Genomic DNA, 19,376 nt, shown 5'->3' on the forward strand with positions numbered 1-19,376 from the left:
TTTTACAGCAGGGACACACCTGCGAACTGCTACAGATGCAGAACTCCAGATGGCAATTTTCTCAGACTATACTTTGGCAGTGCAGCATAGAAGGACATCATTTCTGAGTGTCAAGAGAGAATTAAAGAAGGCTGGAGGGTTCCTAAGAGCATTCAGAGGCAGTGTGAACTTTTGGCGCACTCCTCAGTTGCTAATAAAGACAAAAATATCCTTTCCAAAATAGTGATTCTCCCACGCATGATTTACCATTTTGCTATTCTCCCTGTTTGGAATCTGTGGACATGGTTTAAGGCAGAACATTTGCTACTACTGTGAGTAGGTGGTTCTAACCATCTTGTCTGCCTTAATTTTTTGCTTTTGATCACCTGTTTTTTTACCTTTTACTTTGGGAGACCCTTATAACCTGTGACTCCTCCACGGTAAACTCATGGTAAAATGGACCCCGCCTGTTTACCGCCAGTGTCCGCCTTTTAAGATAAGGCCGCTGTGACGCAGCACGGGTAAGGGGCACTTGGCTGGTTACCCTATGAGAGCCAAGGGCCACAATGGGGTGTTTAGTTTCCAGTGGTGGACAAGTGCAGATCCATTACCTGTGCAGGCCACACAGGCTCATTTTACTAAAACTACAGGATCTGATGTGGGACAGGGAAGACATAGGGTTTCCCTGGCCAGCCTGCAGTGCCCTACTCCGTATTTACAGTGGAGGTCGTGTCACGCCGTTCTGCACCTTGCTGATAGCACATTATTCTGGGTGGATAATCTCCATCATCATGCGCTAGTACTTAATTGAACTTGGACTTCCATCATCGATCCATGGCTATCATACCATATATACCTGGCATTTAGAATTTATCCTTGTATGGGATAGCGGCGAATAGTTTGTTCCAGCGTGACTTGGATGCTCAGTGTGATATTCGGTAAAGAAGCCAGGCGGCAATTTGGTCCCAAGATAATTCTTGCCATTAGGCCATAACCTAAGGAATTGGGTTTTGCCTTGAATTGATTTTGCCCTGAAGAAGTCCTGTGTTAAGAGGACGAAACGCATTGGCAGATGGTTTAATACAAATTGAATAATAAAGAAGAAAAAACACCATACAAATTGCATTAGCAGCGACTCTCTTCTTCGAATCCAATTTCCGAATAATCTATGGATAACAATTGTTTATGGACTCTAAATGGTGGTGCAGTTCCAATCTAGTTTTTTTTATGTGAGAAGGTGATTCTGACCATTTTGTCTGCCTGAATTATTTTGCTTTTTGATCACCTGGTTTTTGACCTTTTACTGTGGGAGACCCTCATAACCTTTGACTCCTCCACTGTAAACTCATGGTAAAATGGAACACGCCTGTTTACCGCCAGTGTCCGTCTTTTAAGATAAGGCCGCTTTGACGCAGAAAGGGTAAGGGGCACTTGGCTGGTTACCCGATGAGAGTCAAGCGCTAAAATCGGGTGTTTAATTTCCAGTGGTGGGCAAGTGCAGACCCATTACCTGTGCAGGCCCCACAGCTAATGACCTATTTTCCTACAACCACAGGATCTGATATGGGACGGAGAAGACATAAGTTTTCCTGCCCTGCCTTACTCCTGATTTTGAACTGTACTACCTGCATGCCCAGCTACAATGGATAGCCATTGGATTGGTTTGGGTGGCTGAGCTAAGACAGCTAGGCAGCAGACATTGGGAGGGTGCCCTAATAGCCCAAATAGCCCAAATTCTGGGAGATAAACTGTGGGACCCCAAACCCACTAATCTGACTGTCAGCGTTGGCCATGGGTGCTGCCCCACACCTCATGTCTGCAATCCCCCTGGTGGGCCTCCCAATGGAAAGAGGAGGTTACCTCACTGCCCAGTGAATGCGGGAGTGAACTGCAGCAGGAATGAACAAGGTGGGTGACTCCTACATTGATGGGGCAGCTACAAGAGCTGCGTTCTCTGATAGATGAGGACGGACTCCTGGAATCACAGTTCTTGGCTTATGGAGCCCTCGCGGGCTCCCTTCCAGCATTATGAGAGGATAGCCATACCAAACCCAAAACTCGTGGCGTGCTACTTTTCCTGCTGACCTTTGGCACTGGTCGTAAACTCATATCGTGGTTGTACAAATAACTCCAGGCAATGGCCGCTAACCCTCTGGCGACGCCAAGAACATATGAGGAGGCTGTGATAGGAGGGAAACTGAGAGACAAGGAGTGGACTCATATACTAGCCCATAAATGCAAGGTCTTCAGAAATTCTAACTTTTGTTACACACAATTTAGTTATCTACACACTATGTAACTCACACCTCACAGGTTATACACCATCTTTATGACAACAGACAAAGCCTGTCCCTTCTGTTATACAATTGATGCAGACTTTATCCACATGATATGGATGTGCATTACAATCGTCAAGGTCTGGCGGGAGGTCACTTCAGATCTAGAGAGGGCGACCGGAACGCCACACAACCTAAAGACAGCTGCCTGTTAGATGGGGCTTTATCTCCGACCACAGCCCTGCAGGGAGATTCACGGGTCAAATGGCCTGATGTAGAGATTATTCATTTTGCGATTTCTTAATACTGATTAGTACCAAATCGGTACTAAGAGATAGCAAAATTGTATGTACAGTTTGGCCTTTGACTTAAATAGCAATTCCTTATGGTTTGTTATTTAAGAATTGTGATTCACAAATAAGGATTCCTTATCATTCTCTAATTGCGAATGGACCTCTGTCTCACACTAATGACATCACAGAATCTATATTGCAGACTGGAGAAGTGCATCAGATCATACGGTTGATTGTTGGAGTTCGGCGACCTAATCCGTTGCTGTTCACCCTCATCCTGAATCATGGCTAACCAAAATACACAAAAAAAAGCAGCAGGAAGCGAAAAAGGAAATGTAGCACGAACATAGCACACTTGACTCAGTCGCAGTATAGAGTACACTCTCACTGGACCAGGAACAGTTAAATGTTTCTGAAGTTTTTTTCTTATGTTGGAATGTGAACCACTACTTATTGTCCTTAATGGTGAACTCCTGTTATAAATACAACAATCCCATGACTACCTACGGAAACCATGGGTCCCTTAGATACTTGAAACACTTAAAACTGCATGTGTAATGACAATATGACAATGCATTAATGGAAATGAGCAATAAATACATTTTATAAAATGTATGCACAAATGGGACAGACTTCAAATAGGAGTTATGGGTTAGTGTAATGTTATTAAAATGACTGTATTCATACTGTTTTGTACCTGCTCCCACCTCTATTAGCCTCTGCCTTTTTCACAAAGTTGTGACATTGTGGTCCTGTTTTATTTGACAATACAAAAGTCCTTTTAAAGATGCTCCATTTTAACTGCTTCCTCTTTAGTGAGGTGGAACCCACTCACTCCCTAAGCTGCATTATGGGCCTATGTTTTCATCAAGGCTGTCACGGCTATTAGTCCTCGATAATAAATCTTGGCCTCTGCTAGATTTATATTGTGAACTTTATCTGCATGATGTTTTTTAAATTTTGTTATTTCAAAAGCATCGGCTTTAAGACTTTAGATGTCTATATTTGGAAGATACTTGCTCAAAGATTAGTGTTACATGACTAGCAAAGTATACCGTACGCTGGCAGAATTATCCTCTGAATAGATTCTCTCAACATGCCTTTGTTTTGCAGTTGTCAAATTTCACACTGCAACAGGCTGAGCACTCGAGGACTCGGTTCTTCAGTCATTTCAAAAACTATCCTGAATGTCCCTAATCCTAATAATTTTCATAAATTTGGTAAATGTGAGAAGTTTCATGCAGATATCTGCCGCTGATCTCAACCTTGCATCTTTCACTCTCATTGACTTACTTGCCAGTCTAGGAATCAAAGTCTCAACTCTGATCGTCAAAAGAAAAAGGATTTATCCTTTAAGTCCAGTGACAGACTTGATTAATAAGGAATATATTGTGTCCTGTAAACGTCAGATGATGGGGAATACACACAGTCTTTTATATAACCAGTTATCCTTGATTGTTGCGGATTGTCTTTTGCGGGGAACACCCCCTTGAGAAGTGTACAACACTGGATTCATGTATGTCAGGAAAATGCAAAGCAGACGCAGTTTCACAAAAAACATAACTTCTAAGCCTCTGTTTCAGTTAAGCAGGTAAATAAGTAAGAAACAAGGTTCACCAAAATCCGTATGTCACATACTGCAACCGAGATTGTGTTTGTGGATAGAAAAGATGCTGAAACATGGACATCAAAAGGAAGGTGTACTGCGAAGTTGGTGAGGCAACGCAGAGACTGTCTCAACCACAACCGAGAGAAGGGTCACATATTTTCCCTAATTGTATGTTACCACGGGAGCAATGTGTAGCCAACTCAAACTAACCGTGTGGTTACCTGAGATAAACATATGAGATAAACATATGGCCTGAACTGGGGCATTCATTGAAGTGCAGCGAATAAGGCGGCATGACATAAGTATGACTGAGATGAAGGGGATTAAGGAAGTGATAGAAATAGCAAATTAGAAGTACATAAACTAGGTAATGGCCAATTATGAGATGCATAAAATAGGGATAATGAATGAATGAATGAATGAATATGAGACTTTTAGAGTGTGGACTTAACCCAAAGGCATCAAGGCGCTAGCACCGATCAACATACAGGCAGAACCGATTCCGACTCAAACCTGACTCTCAGGGAACAACCATGTCTTCAGGGCTTTACGAAAGGTTGAGTGTACTCGTTGCCCCGAGAGAAAGTCCGGGAGAGAGTTCCAAACATTCGCAGCCGCAAATGAAAAAAGGCCCTCCCGCCCCATCTCATCTTTTTGACCCTAGGAACAACAAGGAGGTTCTTTTTTGCTGACCTCAGGTTCCTAGAGGGCACATACTGTTGAAAAATGGTCTTTATGCCCGAAGGACCTAGGCGATAGTATGCGTTATGAGTGAGGCAGAGGGTTTTAAACACAATTCTGCCATCCACCGGGAGCCAGTGCAACGACCCAAGGGAAGATGAGACTGAATGATATTTGGGAAGGTCATCACCAGCCTGGCTGCGGCGTTTTGCACCAACTGCAGGCAGCGCAGCTGGCCTTTGTCGATGCCTAAATAGAGGGCGTTGCAATAGTCCAATCTGGACAGTATTAATGCAACCACCACTCTTTTGCGTGCTTCAAGTGAAAGGAACTGAGAGATTTTCCTTATGATCTGGATAAGCCCAAAGTAGGTGGCAACTGTCCTAGAAACCTGCAGCTTCTTAGATAAAGAGTCATCCACCACCACTCCCAGATTTTTCCCATGGGAGACCGGAGTTGGTCTCCCATGGGAAAAAGGCGCCTAGGGAGGCAGGCCACCACTCCCTAGATCAGATATTAGGCCTGTCTCCAAAAAGCAGAACTTCCGTCTTCTTGCCATTCAATTTAAGATAGATTTGTACCATCCACGACGAGACTGCTAACATGCAGTTCTTAAACTTCTGTGCGGAGTCCGTAGCGTTTGCATGATTGACACCATAATTAGGGTGTCATCCGCATAAGACCGAACTTCCAACCCGAATGACTTAACCACCCCTGCCAGCGGGGCCACATAGATATTAAATAAAGTGGGGCTCAGGGAGGAGCCCTGAGGCACAACCCAGACAAGGGGGATAGACTCCGAGTAGAAGCTTCCCAATTTGACTATTTGGGCACCGCTCTTCCAGGAAGGAAGCCAGAAGATCCAAAGCCAAGCCCCCGACCCCTATCTCCCTGAGATGCTCCACCAGTCTCTGGGGAGACAGGGTATCGAATGCTGCAGTGAGGTCAAGTAAGGTCAAGAGAGTGGTATAACCTTTATCCATCTGAACTCGTTTATTATCCAAAACTGCAGTTAGGGCAGTCTCCGTGCTATGAGACCTTCTGAAGCCATGTTGCGAGCCATCCAAAATCTGATGTTCCCTCAAATAAGCACTCAAATGAGAGTTCAGGTCGGATTCTAAGATTTTCGCTGGGACCGGCAGAAGGGAGATGGGATGGAAATTTTTAAAATTTCACGGGTCTAGCGAGGGCTTTTTTTAAAGAGCCCTAACCACTGCCGCTTTCCAACTTAGAGGATTCTGGCCCTGTGAGATGGCTAGATTCAGAACCGTGGTGAAATGCGGGATCAGCGCCACCTTAACTGTTTTCAAGACCTTAAGGGGACAAGGATCCAGAGGCGACCCAGACTTAACTCCATCAAGTAAATTCTCAACTGTTTCTGGAGTAAGCGTTGGAAAAGCAGAGAGACTTGCCGATGCCATATTTCTCGGGCTATCACAAGGATAGATTTCCGGTAAGCCACCGGGTACCTGATTAGCATTTAGGACCTCCAACTGAGCATAAATGTCAGATATCAGAGCAGAAAAAGGAGGCCAGTCTATCACAGAGCGCCTGAGATGGCTCCACCGAATCCGAGACCGTGGGCGCAACAAGGGAGTTAAAGATGTTAAAAAGCTCCTTGGCTGACGTCAGGCTCTCTGATATCTTTGAGTAGTAGCTTCCTTTTTCTTCAATGATAGCTGCTCTATATGCCTGATGGGATTGCTTGTGTAACTCTCTACCCCGGGAAGCCAGATCCCTCCGCCAGAGTCTTTCCTTCCTTCTGCACTCTTGTCATCTTACGCAAACGGTCGGAGAACCAGGGTGCAGAAGGCTTCTTTCTGGCCGAGTAGTGGGGTTTTATGGGGGAGAGAGTGTCCATCACTGCTAAAATCTTCTTAGAGAGGTTATCAGCATCTGAGTCAGCACTTAGGTGTTCCAGGTGCTGGAAATCAGCCAGAGCAGTGGCGACCTCTTCATTGGTGACCAGGTTAAGATTTCGCTTATCGATCGCTTTCCAATTAGCAACGTGAGAGGTTCCTGATATAGTACCCCTTAGTTTAAAAAAAAAAAAGGAATAGCATAATGATCAGACCACGCTAATGGGAGGGGCGCACCCACAAAATAAATAACTAAACACAAATGCCTAGAAAATATATGCCATGGTGGGAAGACAATGAGTATCTAAAGTCTATAGAGGGCTGCATCTAGAAGCAAATGCATTCTAAAATCTCTGAACTAAACCCCAGCACCTGATTGTTTGACTGAAGGCTATGGGGTTGACTCCGATTTCCCACTGCCTTTAGATTTACTTGTTTCAAACCTTTTCTCCTAACCTGTAAAGAAAGAGAATTGCTGTACAACATAAACCTTCAGAACTTGTCATTAAAAACTGGTCTGTAGGTACCACATCATAAACCTATGAGATTTCCAAAATAAGAGTCACATTTAATGAATGGGAACATTTGAGCCTGAGTAAGTAACCATGTCAGTAAAAGAAACCTTTGGGGGGTTCCACTTCTTTCATTTCACAGACCAGTAAACAAACACTTGAGGGTGAAGGAGACAGAGGGAAGGATTATCACACTCGCCTGACTTACTGTAATGGTACTTCCAACACATTCTGTTTCAGGAGTGTGTAGCTATTGTTTCTGTAATGTAATGTAGTGTTTCAGATTATTCTTTAATGAACATTTCGCTCGTAGCGCATTGAGTGTCCAGTTTGGTGTAATGGGATGGCTTTGTATTCTTGTATGAGGTGATGAGAAGATGTTTTGAGTGGCAAATTGGCAGGAAGATGAACATCCCCTGTTCTTCTGAACAGGTGTTTTACCTCTGAAAGACACAGGAGGAAAGAATGAGTGCAGGGGACTTCCATGAAAGACTGGCTGACACAGTCACGTGGCTATGGAGTTTGTATAGTTTCTTTCCCTTAGATTCATGGGGAACATGGTTGTCTCGTTGATCTTACTTTTGGGCTGCTGCCCTTGCAGTGAAGCAAGTTCATGCTCATTTCTCGCCTCTGTGTCTTAGTGGAAGTGGGAATTTCAAGTGCTAGGAAGTTTTACATTTCATCATTGCAGGAGAATAACATTATTTCTAGAGCAATTGATGCTAGCAAGCCTTTTAGATACTAGAAAGGTTACTAAAGTAAGAGGAAGCCTTTAGTCCTAAATTGAGTACAAGCCTTATGATTTCAAATTACCTCTCCAACATAGTCCGTGAGAGGAGTAGCTAAAGATATTAAAGGTCCATACCCTGATCCATGGTGCCCTCACATTCCAGTCTTTTGTCCTAACTCTTCTGGGCAATATGTTATAAACACCCACATATTGAATACCAAATATGTTAAATAAAATAAACCTAAATTCGAATTTAGAATACATTGGTGTTCTAGAATAAGACATGCAGATCAGTGCTGTAGACATAATAGTGGTGTGTCCTGCGTTGACGGTGGTTCAAGATTGGAATGCTAACTTGAATTGCCGGTGAAAGAACAGCAGGAGAATAATACAATATGTGTGAATTGTTGGGCTGAACAAATATAAAGTAGTGTCTAGTATTAAATTCTGAATATTTGAAGTGTGCACGGACACGCAAATTGTAACCATGGCCTTATTGTAGTTCAGGTGCATCCACCATTAGCCCACATTGGTAGACATTGTGAATATCTCCATTACATAACTTTACACTTCGTACCCCTGGATGGGAATCATTACAGAGTTATCAGTTATCAGGAAATACTGCTCGGCAAAGCAGCACTTGCTGCTCTTTGTGGCCTATAATATCACACAGTGGATAGAAAGAAAATCTCCCTTTTATTATTGACAATGTCCTGTGGGGGACAAAAGGCTTTCAACTTCGCCCAACTCAGATAAGTAAAAACTCTTTTTTGTTACCCATGCTCTGCAGTGAGGGGCTTCAACGGGCCAAACTAGCTCTTGATTGGTGGAAAATCCCTTGGAATCCACTTTTTTCTAGGGACACCCCCAAAGCAAAACACCAAACAAGTGATGTTCTAGGTGTCCACAGGAAAAAGGACGCTATGGATGCCAATAGGTTCTCCGATTATCATCCATAGGGTCCCGAATATATATAGCAGAGTTTATCAAGACACAGGCATGAGGAGGATAGACTCTTGCTGGTCAGCAGTCGCAGGTTCAAGCCCTGTGGCTTTGTTTAAAAATATTTTTTGATCCATTGTCTGCAGAAACTCCTAAACCCAATGTTTCTCATAGCTGTAATGTGGTGTCTTTTTTGTATTTTTATTTCTCTTCTCTTTATTTCCCTATTTCTTCCGTCTGTGTTTCAGTTTTCTCTTACGCGCAAGATCCACTATGAACCACTCGACTTGTGGTGATATTCTTTATTCTGTTTACCGTCCTCAACCCATCATATTTCTACTTTGTCAGTAGATCTTCTGTATCTGCAGTTTATGTTTTATTATGTATGAGGTGGACCCAGCGTTTAAACTTTGTTGTGTTTTAATATTATTTTATTTGTACAAATCTTAAAGATTTTTGAGATAAAAAAGAAAGCAGTTAAAGATCATATTATCTACATCCCGTCAAGTTGAAACACCCCTGATTTTCTTTGTTTCTTTTACCTTTGGCTCGAATGTATTGAGTCCCTTACCTTTTGTAGGTACTTATCTCAGCCAGATGAATAGACAAGCTGCAGTCATCATCTGTGTTTAGTATTTCCAAGATAAAGTTGTCCTCAACACTTGCATGCTCTTGATGCTTAATGCTATTTCAGTTCCAATCCCTGTTTTGCCCTTTATCTCTGAGTTGGATACTCAGGACTACCAGCACTACCTATAATGACTTCCTAACGAAATTTTAAAACTAAACATTGGTATTTTATTTTGAAAATATGATGTAAAGCGTCTCTATTGACGTTCAAATGCATACATACCAAAATGTTAAAAAGACCTTAACAAAGAGATGGTGAAATGCTTTGCCCCAAAAGGGATTAAGCAATGTCATTTTTGTCTTTCGTCATGGAAATAGCACCAAGCTGGACAAAAACACAGCAGAACACATGCAGGTCGTTGAACAAAAAGTGAAATGCATAAAAAGATCGGCGGAGCATTAAGGATAAATTTGCTAGATTCTGTTAAAGGCGTATGCTTAATGAAGACATTATTTTTTTTCCTCTCAGGCACTATTTTACGCCGCTGGAAGAAGAACTGGTTTGACCTTTGGTCGGATGGGAATTTGGCCTTCTATGATGACCAGTACCGGCGAGAAATGGAGGACAAAATCCACATGCGCGTAGACTGCATTAACATCCGAGTGGGCAACGAGTGCAGAGGTATAATACAACATGACACTACTTTTACTGTACCCCATTCTGTCATCATATTGATTGGTGTTGCCAGGTTGGGTTAAGTTTTCAACATTGTAGTGAGCCTAGATTCCCTAGACATAACTTGCTGTTTTCCTTGAATAGTAGAAAAATAAATCCTTAGGTAGTACCACTGAGGAAGTCGGGTTCACTGAAGCAATACAATGCTACGTGCCCTTTGGTGTGCTTCACTTTTGGCAGTAAAACGTATAACTCTGTGACGACAGCGTGGTCCCTTCTTTTTCTTTAACCAGTGTACAATAGATACACGTGTGGAAAATTTCTCTACAGGCTTTAAGGATCTTTTTGGAGTTCATAACCAGCGTGTTTACCAAAAATAGAAAATTCTGTTGAACTTCAGAAAAAATTGCAGTTTAAAAGTGATTTTTAGTGTGTTTGCAATTTGTTAGCCCGAAGAAATAGTCACAATTATGTATGTTTTCTGCAATTAATTTCAAGTCCATTTCAACCAATGAATTCTGCTTTTTTTTTACATAGTATAATTGCAAATTAAGTTTTATAGCCTTTAAAATAAAAACTATGGAAAAAATGTGCACTGCAAAAGGAAATGGGAAATAATCTGGGCATTGCCCAGTACACCACCCAGCCCCTTGCTGATGTTTTTAAACTGATTTCACACAAAACGCAAGATATAAGGAGAGTCTGTGGCAAAATATTCACCATGGAATCCCAACTTTCTACATTCATTGATTCCACATTCTGCTCCATTTGCAGTTACTGAGAAGGCTGAAAATTGGAGCACATGTAAGAGATTGAGGATGGGATTTGTAGTAACCGTCTTCTTTTGAAACTGTAAAAGTAATGGGATATGTAGTACCCCAGTGCTCACAAACATTCTCACCATTACACTTTGTCTGCTGGTGTTGCCTCCTAGACATACCACAGTTGTGATTTTTATTACATATTTGTTTTTTTTACAAATGGGATCTGCTGATCCAGCATCAAAGTAAGTTGGGAAAAAAATAACCACCACAGCAACATAGACAAAAATACATTGACAGGGCAGTAGAAAAGAGTATCAATTAATTTCTTGGGGTGCATTGTAAAAAATACCTATTATTATTTAACAAAAAGACGTAAACCACAGCAGGTTCCTTGCCTTAAAGCGTTTATGAGAGCCAGATCTTTTTCAATAAGATGTGAGATCTAAGTTCAGTCTGGCACCTACACAGCCAATCATGGCTGTTGTGGAAATCTTGTTGAACACCCAACTGACCAAACTCTGTGTGGTTATGGGATTCCACACTGCACCTATATAGCCTCTGTACTCCTCAAGCCTCTGCCATAATTAGTCCTAAACCTAAAACCTCCAAGAGAAAACAAAAAATACCTCATGGCAGAGCTTTCTCAAAATCCAGTCTAAATCAGAAGTATTTCTTTAAAGCACAAATTGCTCCTTTCCAAGGTACCACTTCTTTCAAACTCTCTGTCTTAAGCTACATATTCAGCGTACGGCAAGCAGACCTAGGAGTCAATAGCAATGTATATAGTTTTCAACTACAGGTCATCAAAAAGTATTTCCATAAATTGCATATAAAAAATCATAGTGAAAACAGTGCGAGGTAGTGCACTCAATACTGCAAAACACTTGGCTCTACTTGCCACAGTATGCTGTAATTTACCCCAACATCTCCAGAACATATTGCCACATCTTATTTCAAGATAAAAATGGACATGGATATTATATGTCCCAACACAGAGGGACTTTCACTGGCTACCGCGAGTGGTTTTTGATTTCAGAGATTTGAACGTGTGACAAGGTGTAGGTTATTACAAGTTGCTAGTGTTTTCTCATCCGTTTTCATTAACTGTGGGCCAGTACTAAACACTTGTTGCAAAATACTGATCACAATTTGCAGCCTGTATTTTTGCGACCAGTGTATTATTTTGCGAACCGACCTATCTTCTAATAGGTTGGTTTGCAAAATAATGAATCATAGTAGGTCTCAAGTAGACATACATCATGAATATTTATGGAGTAGGTCTCCAATTGCAAATCACTACGATTTGCTGCCATCATTGAAAAGGTGTCCTGGTGTGGTCAGCAGGCCACCATATCTGTGATTGCTTTTAAATAAAGATATTTTTTTTAATGCAAACCGTTTTCCTTAAAGGGAAATAGGATGTGTTTAAAAAGAAAAGTTCATGTATTTTTTGGTTTATATAGGAGGAAGCAGTGGTCTCGTGGACCATTGCCTGCTCTTAAACAAATGTATTTTTACATTCACAAAGAGGAAGGGGTCTCAAAGGGACCCCTTCCCTTTTGCGAATAGGTTACCACCTCGGATTCTGGTAGCAAAACATTGATACATAGCATACCAATTTGGCATTTGGAAGGTATGCCTAAATCACATCCCTTTCATATACCAAATTTATTTCCATTTCTAAACGCATTTAGCGATTCAGAAACACTTTTCTGAATCGCTAAATGTGTTTAGTATATAGGAAAATCGATTTTAGTGTTCACACCTTGTTTACCAAGGCAGAGGGTTTACAAACGCTAAAATCCTTGGTACATCTGGCCATATGCAATTTATTAAAGAGAAGCAATTAAGGGACAGACATCATCTTTTCATTCTCAGCATCATAGAGAAGAGTACCATGTGGCTGATACCATTCTGCATTTTCCCCATTCTTTTGAGTGCAGTTTTTCATGAACGCTGCAGGGCGAAATCTCATAAGGACTTATTTCCAAATCATTTATGTATTCAGTTGCACATGCTCTATTGCATAATACTTAGCAGATCTCTTTCCTTAATGAGACAAAATCCACATGACAGGTGTCTTTCTACAGTTCCTTTGTTTGTAATCCACTTGCCCTATTGTAACTGAATTCTGTTGCTTGCTTCTGTGGCATGTAAGGCACTTGCATTCTCTGCGGTGGGTTTTTTCCTGGTACAAACCGCCGGAGTGAATGTGAGCACTCTGCTTGCAGCATTCAACTTCTGCTACTCCTTCGTAAGAGAAGAGGAGGTAAAAAAGGGTGTATGATTGCGCTATTTGGTGAAGAGGAGAGGGGCCCAATGTGAACTGCTTAAGTTGGGATTTACCATTTTGTGCTGTCAAGAACAGAAATAGAATTTAGCTGTGCTATTGAGCTAGCACACCCCATCGAGCCATTTTGCTACAGGCTTTTGGTCTTACCACTGCCCTTATATATAATAGCTCCTTTGTGAGCCATCATATTTCCTTACTTTATGAGGCTTATAAGTCGGGGAAGCACTTTCAATAGCTTTAGTTCCGTGTTATTGTGTGCAGGTCGCCATCACAACCATGCATGGACTGCAAGGCATTTGTTCATATACTGTTGTGCTGTGTTTACTGTAATGTCTTTGTAATTTTGGATCTGTATGTTGGTGCCCAAAAAAGACAGTATATTTACAACAATTTACTGTAACAACAATAAAACATTCTTGACTACACATCTGAGGTTATGTTGTTAGTGGGTAGCATTAAGCTTTCCAAGCATCATAGTTTCCTTGTGCCTGGAAATTATTAAATGGATTATGTGAATACATGAGTCCCCGTGTGGACAGCTAAAGCTGGACCTCGAGTGTAAACCATTGCGAAAACTGAACTGTTCTGCCTTAATAATCTGTCAAGGATGATCTGCCGCTTCTCTTCTGCACTCCTTACCTTTATTAGGTTTGGACTTGCTTGCGACACGGCTCTTGTTTGGTGATGTGCTAGAAATGCCCCCTATGTCCTTCATCAATAGAATTCTGTTTTATCTAGGGTGCATTGGCTGGGTGCCAGTAGAGAGTCCCTTGCTCAGTTTAAGGTGCTGAGGATAATGTTTTAAACTATAAATGATTTTCTGTTGGTTGTATGCATTTGGCAGGTTTTCACTTCAAGGATTTGACTCTTCCGTCTTGGCGTGTTTTCACTTCAAAGACTTGAATTTTCTGTCTTGGCAGGTTTTCACTTCAAGGATTTGACTTTTCTGTCTTAAACTGCTTGAAAGTGTGATATAGATTGAACATGTTGCAGCTGAACTCTCTGAAAACAGAATTTGTTATAAAAAGTTCCTGATTCTTCTATAGGAGTAGGACGCAGGCGGATTAATAAACTATCATAATTGTCGAGAACATCACTTCTTCGTCTTCAAGTTAATGAATGTTAGTGCTATACCAGAAAGCCACCTTCCTGCTTCATTAGAATGATCTGTTGTGAAAGTCATGTAGTGTATGTATTGGATGTTTTACTCAGTGTCTGGATTTCCTACCTTGGTGGCGTGCTAAGCACCACTAAACTAATTTGTACTGCTTGAAGCTGTTGCAAAAAAGAAAAGCTGGTCTAAGTTTAAATGGATGCAATAACATTGCTTAAAGTTGTTCCTTAGGTATCATAACATTGGTGAAAAAAGAATAAAATATATTGTACGTTGCACCGATCAACTGCCACTCGGGAACCAAGGCAATCCCTTTCTTCATAAGTCAATCTTTGGGAAAGTAAGTAAGCAATCAATGTTATTTAACCTAAAATGGGTTAGGAATCTGTGTTGAATATTATCAATAAAAGCTAAATATGGTTCAATATTATCAGTGGTGGAAAAATCACAAACAGAAGATTTGCAAACTGGTTTGAAAACCCATCCTGCTTACACCTTTCAAAAATGAAAGATTTTGCAATGTTTTTCGTAGATGAATGAATTAATTCTGGATTGAAAAATAACTTTGGTTTCCCCAGCAAATCAAACTACTTTTAAATAATTCATCCAGGGAATATGATGCCCCAGATCTAAAGCCAGACAGTCAGAAACACCAAGCGATTTAAATTGGTGTTCGGCTTGGACCCAATATAAAGCCACAGTCCTAACCGGCGGAATCTAATTAAATCTTTTAAATAAGTGAATCCCAGTTCCAAATTGTAAATAAGTGCTTAACTGCTTTGTGGCACTGCCACTGACCTTAAGGCCTTCTCTATACATTGAATACTGTTTAAATCTGCATATCCCCACAGATCCGCTCCAAACATACTACAGACACTTGCTTTTATAAATTGCAACCATTTCATTAAGTGGCATAGAACCTAATTTAGAATCAAATCTGAGGACCTCTTCTATTGACCTCTCAAACTACTGTGATCTGATTGTATGGAGAGGATCCCAATTTAGGGCACTATCTAAAAGAACTCCCAAAAATTGGAAAGTCAAAACTGACAACGCAATTGCCACTAACAAAATGGTGGTGAGTTTTCACCAATCGATGGCCAGAAACCATAATAAATGATTTCACCAGGTTTTGTTTTGCATTTCCAAGGTCTCCATAAAACCTGTGAATAATTCAAGAGGTTTTTGCAGCTCATTTGCAGTTCTTCCAATTAGAACAACATAATCAGTGCAGAGGAACGCAGGGATCGAATGCGACCACTACTGATGCATGTCTCAGCCCCTCATCATCAAAACCCTGCCCAAATCATTTATATAAAGAGTGAAAAGAAATGGGGGACCACACACATACACACACCTGATGGATGTGCCTCCAATCAATGCACTTTCCACAAGAGCAATAGTGGACTCAGGCTGAAATGTGCAGTTCTGAGGAAACGGACAATTGAAACATCCACACCCAGAGGTATCCTTATGACCAGAGCTTAGATCAGTTTACCCGATCAAAGACACTGGTGAGATCAATGAACGTCAAGTGTAGATTTTCATGTTTGGTTGCTGCGTATTTGCTGGCTCTCATATACAGATATAGTCACTATTCCATGTTTCTAGTCTGTGACAAAGCTGTACTGAATGTCACAGAAAATAGATTTCTCCTTGGCTCAGTTTTCCAAACTGGACAAAATAATCCAGCCTGCAGCTTTCTCTATGGAACCAAAGAAATTGGTCTGTAGCAGGCAGGATCACCTTTGTCTCCTCTTGTGAATAACGGAACTATGACAGACCGAGCCCGATATGATGATGCACTACTCCCCACATATCGGATCTTAGAATATTTGTAACTAGAGGTGTTCATAAATCAGCATTACCTTTATAAATGTCCATGGGGACCCAGTTTGGGCCAGGGGTCTTTCCATTATAGCTCTTGATAATAGCAAGCTTAATCTCCTCAACACCAGAAGGTACTGGTTTAACCCCTTCAATGCTCATGACGGAACGGTTCCGTCATGAGCATCGGTTGAGCTGTGCTCATGACGGAACCGTTCCGTCATGACAACACCCATTTCCATTAGGGGTCAGCACCGGGCGGTAAATCGTACCGCACCGATGTGGTTAAAGCGTGCTGTGTCAAACACCAAAAGTGAATTAGTGCATGATTAGTCTATATTTGAGGAAGAGTAATTTTGCTGAAATGCGCCATCTATTTGTTTTCGAGTAGTGTGGCCCCAAACATTGTAACAGGGACTGCTTTGAAATAGGATCAATTGATGACTCTTCAGAATGTGCTATTGTTGTGTGAAGCAATAGCCAGATGCAATGAGGCCCAAAGCTCGTCCCTGAAACAGGCCTTCCTGGATTTCAAAACGTCATTATAGTTCCTTCTGCAGACATGTGCCTCATCAGGGATTCACAAGGATCTTTGTTTTAAATCTGTAACTTGTTTGTGTGTGGTGGAACATTCAAACTCAAACTAGCTGAATAATTTAGGCCCCAGGAGTTGATAAACTCCCGCCATAAGCATCTTAGTAGCTTTACAAATAACATTAAATGATCTCAGAATCCCCAAGGCGCACCTGTGGTCATCTAAACACATCATAATCTCCATTGTGTAGGACTAAAACACGTCATTAAATATCAGATTGGGATACATTTTAGAAAGATCCCTTTTTTCTTTACCAGTGCCAGTTTAACTCTCTGAATGCAGAACGAAAAGACAATACAGGTAGATTGTGGTCAATAATCCAATGTGGCATCACAGAAAAAATCTGAAAGAAAGGGTCTAAGATCCTCAGAGAAAATAATAAAATCTATGCTAAAAGATAGCCCAGGTTCCGTAAAAGTTGGAGACAGTAATCAGGATATGGAGCAAAAATTAGAAGCAAAGAGTAAGTTATATTTCATCAGAAGGTTGTTTAACAGTTCTCCTAAAATACTATGATGAAAATTAGAGTTGTCCTCCCCAGTGTTCCCAGTACCACAAATTACATTTTAAGGTAAATTACATATGTGGGCGTTAAAGTCTCCCAACCACAGAATTGAGCAAATTAGACCCTTTCGAACTCAACATCTACCTAAATCATAATCAAGCGTGTTAACAATCTCACAGTTCTTCCAGTTAAAATTGTTATTATTAAATTTTATCAACAAAATGTTCATATTTCCTACATTCTCCAAGCACACCAATTAATAAACAGGACTATCCAATCAAAGCCAGCATACCCAGCTAGGAAGATTGTCTGAGATTTAAGTTGTGAGACCGCCCTTAACCCTCCCTGCTCTTGATGGAATGGCTAGGGTACCAAGGAAAAAATATCCATCAATAAACAATGACTTACCTGACCAAGTCTCTTGCAAACATGAGGTCAGAATTCCTAATAAAAGAAACCCAGTATGGATTAATCAATTTCCCACTAATTCTTTCTACTTTCCAAGATAAACTCAGAGAGAGACAGAATTAGCACATAACTTGTCAGGGTTTTTGTCCACACTATCGTGAAACAGGGGCTAGATTTACCACATAGTTCAACCTCATTAGCACCCATACTGCCATGTGAAACGGAAAAGAGAACAGGAGAGTAACCCATAAGATGCTTGTTTCGCTTGAGTGGTCAAAATCTTCACCCTTGTTACTACAGTTTGGTTCAAAGTTCTAACGTCATTTGTTTATGTTCAAACACTCCAGAAGAGTGAAAGCGTTCAACCCCAAAACATTATAAGTAGATGAGGACTCACACACTGCCTGAAAAAATGGCTCCGATATGTGATCTAAAAACAGACATAGGTCTGTAAAAATGTTTATACATCCTGAACTCTGTAACAGACTAGATAACGTGTGCAACAGGGAAGCAACCACAAAAGAGTCTTTAAAATTCACAACAGTACATTCACCATGTGTCTGTTTACGACCACTACCCACCCATGTTACCCTTCTTACCCATTTAATGTCCTCATAGGCGCAAAAGTCAGATCCAGCCTTCCTAGTATTTTGGGTTTAATAATAAGCAAAGAACAACAATTGCCATTGGTAGGTCTGTCAAAATGACGGAATCATGCTAACCCCCTCCCCACCACCCTTCTCCTTTTGCGAATCCACTCGAACCAAGAAGCCCAAACCAGGAGAAAAAATGAAACCTGTGGAGCTGGTGCAGCCCCCCCCCCAGATCTTATGCATTCAATCTTTCTCTACAGCTTCCCTCTCTGAGCCATCAGTCGTAACACTTTAAGATATTGAGGACTAGTCAATTCTTTAACTTCGGTGGACAGCAGTATCAGGATTCCATTCCAGCATTTTTCAAAATATTTACCTTTTAGCTCAATTTTCGTAGAGATTTTTCTCCTTACTTATAAGTTCCAAAGTTTTGTGCAACTGCATGTGTGACCCTGTATTCCTTTGGTGTCGATTGCTCTCAGCATTTTCTGCTTAGCTGTGCATTCAAGGATTGTTATTATTTTTCTCTGCAGGGATCGAAAAGGGTATGTGAACTTGTTGTTAACCCAGAGGATTGTGTACGCTGGAAGGCTCAGAATTGTGCTGTTAATCATGGCCTCAATGTTGTTCTCTATCCTTTTTCTAGTTTATAGTGAGTTTGCTGCGGTGCCAGAGTAGGTGTAGCATTGACCCATTGTTTTCGCAGCCCCTTTTGTATTGTTTGGGTTTTGTGGCATTCCAAGCATTTAACCTCTCTGGTGTATAATACCAGCATGGATCTACTTTTATTAGTGCGTCTTTACCCTCTGCCCTTGCTGCTGTCATTTTTGCTTGTTGAAAGACTGCATTACTTTTTCATTGAATCCAGCTTTCTACCAAGTTCCTGACGGATCACGCTTCGTAAACAAAAACACAAAGCTGACTGTTATTACCATGACTCTGCTTGGCTCTTTGACTTTTGGTGCGTGGAGAAAAGGAGAAATCTATCGCCAGGTTCGTGAGGCTGTCCACACAGGGGCCGGGACTGCGAGACCCAGGGTTCCGCGCAGGATCATCGAATCGCACCTGGAGTCTCTTCCCGCCCCCTGCTCCTCCCTGTTTGCCTGCCTGCCTGATAAAACAGCTCGCGGCCCCGCTTCGCGGGAGCCGC

At 41.4% G+C, this 19,376-nt stretch overlaps 1 protein-coding gene across 1 annotated transcript in view; it reads left to right on the forward strand.

The window, feature by feature from the left end:
• Positions 1 to 19,376, forward strand: part of PLEKHB2 (pleckstrin homology domain containing B2) — a 158,671-nt gene that overhangs the window by 49,148 nt on the left and 90,147 nt on the right. Inside the window, exon 3 of the mRNA XM_086942526.1 lies at positions 9,981 to 10,133. Coding sequence (XP_086798652.1) covers positions 9,981 to 10,133 — 153 coding nt within the window. The remainder of the gene's footprint in view (positions 1 to 9,980; positions 10,134 to 19,376) is intronic.

This window comes from Lissotriton vulgaris, chromosome 11 (genome assembly GCF_964263255.1).
Source record: "Lissotriton vulgaris chromosome 11, aLisVul1.2, whole genome shotgun sequence".
Classification (NCBI taxonomy): domain Eukaryota; kingdom Metazoa; phylum Chordata; class Amphibia; order Caudata; family Salamandridae; genus Lissotriton; species Lissotriton vulgaris.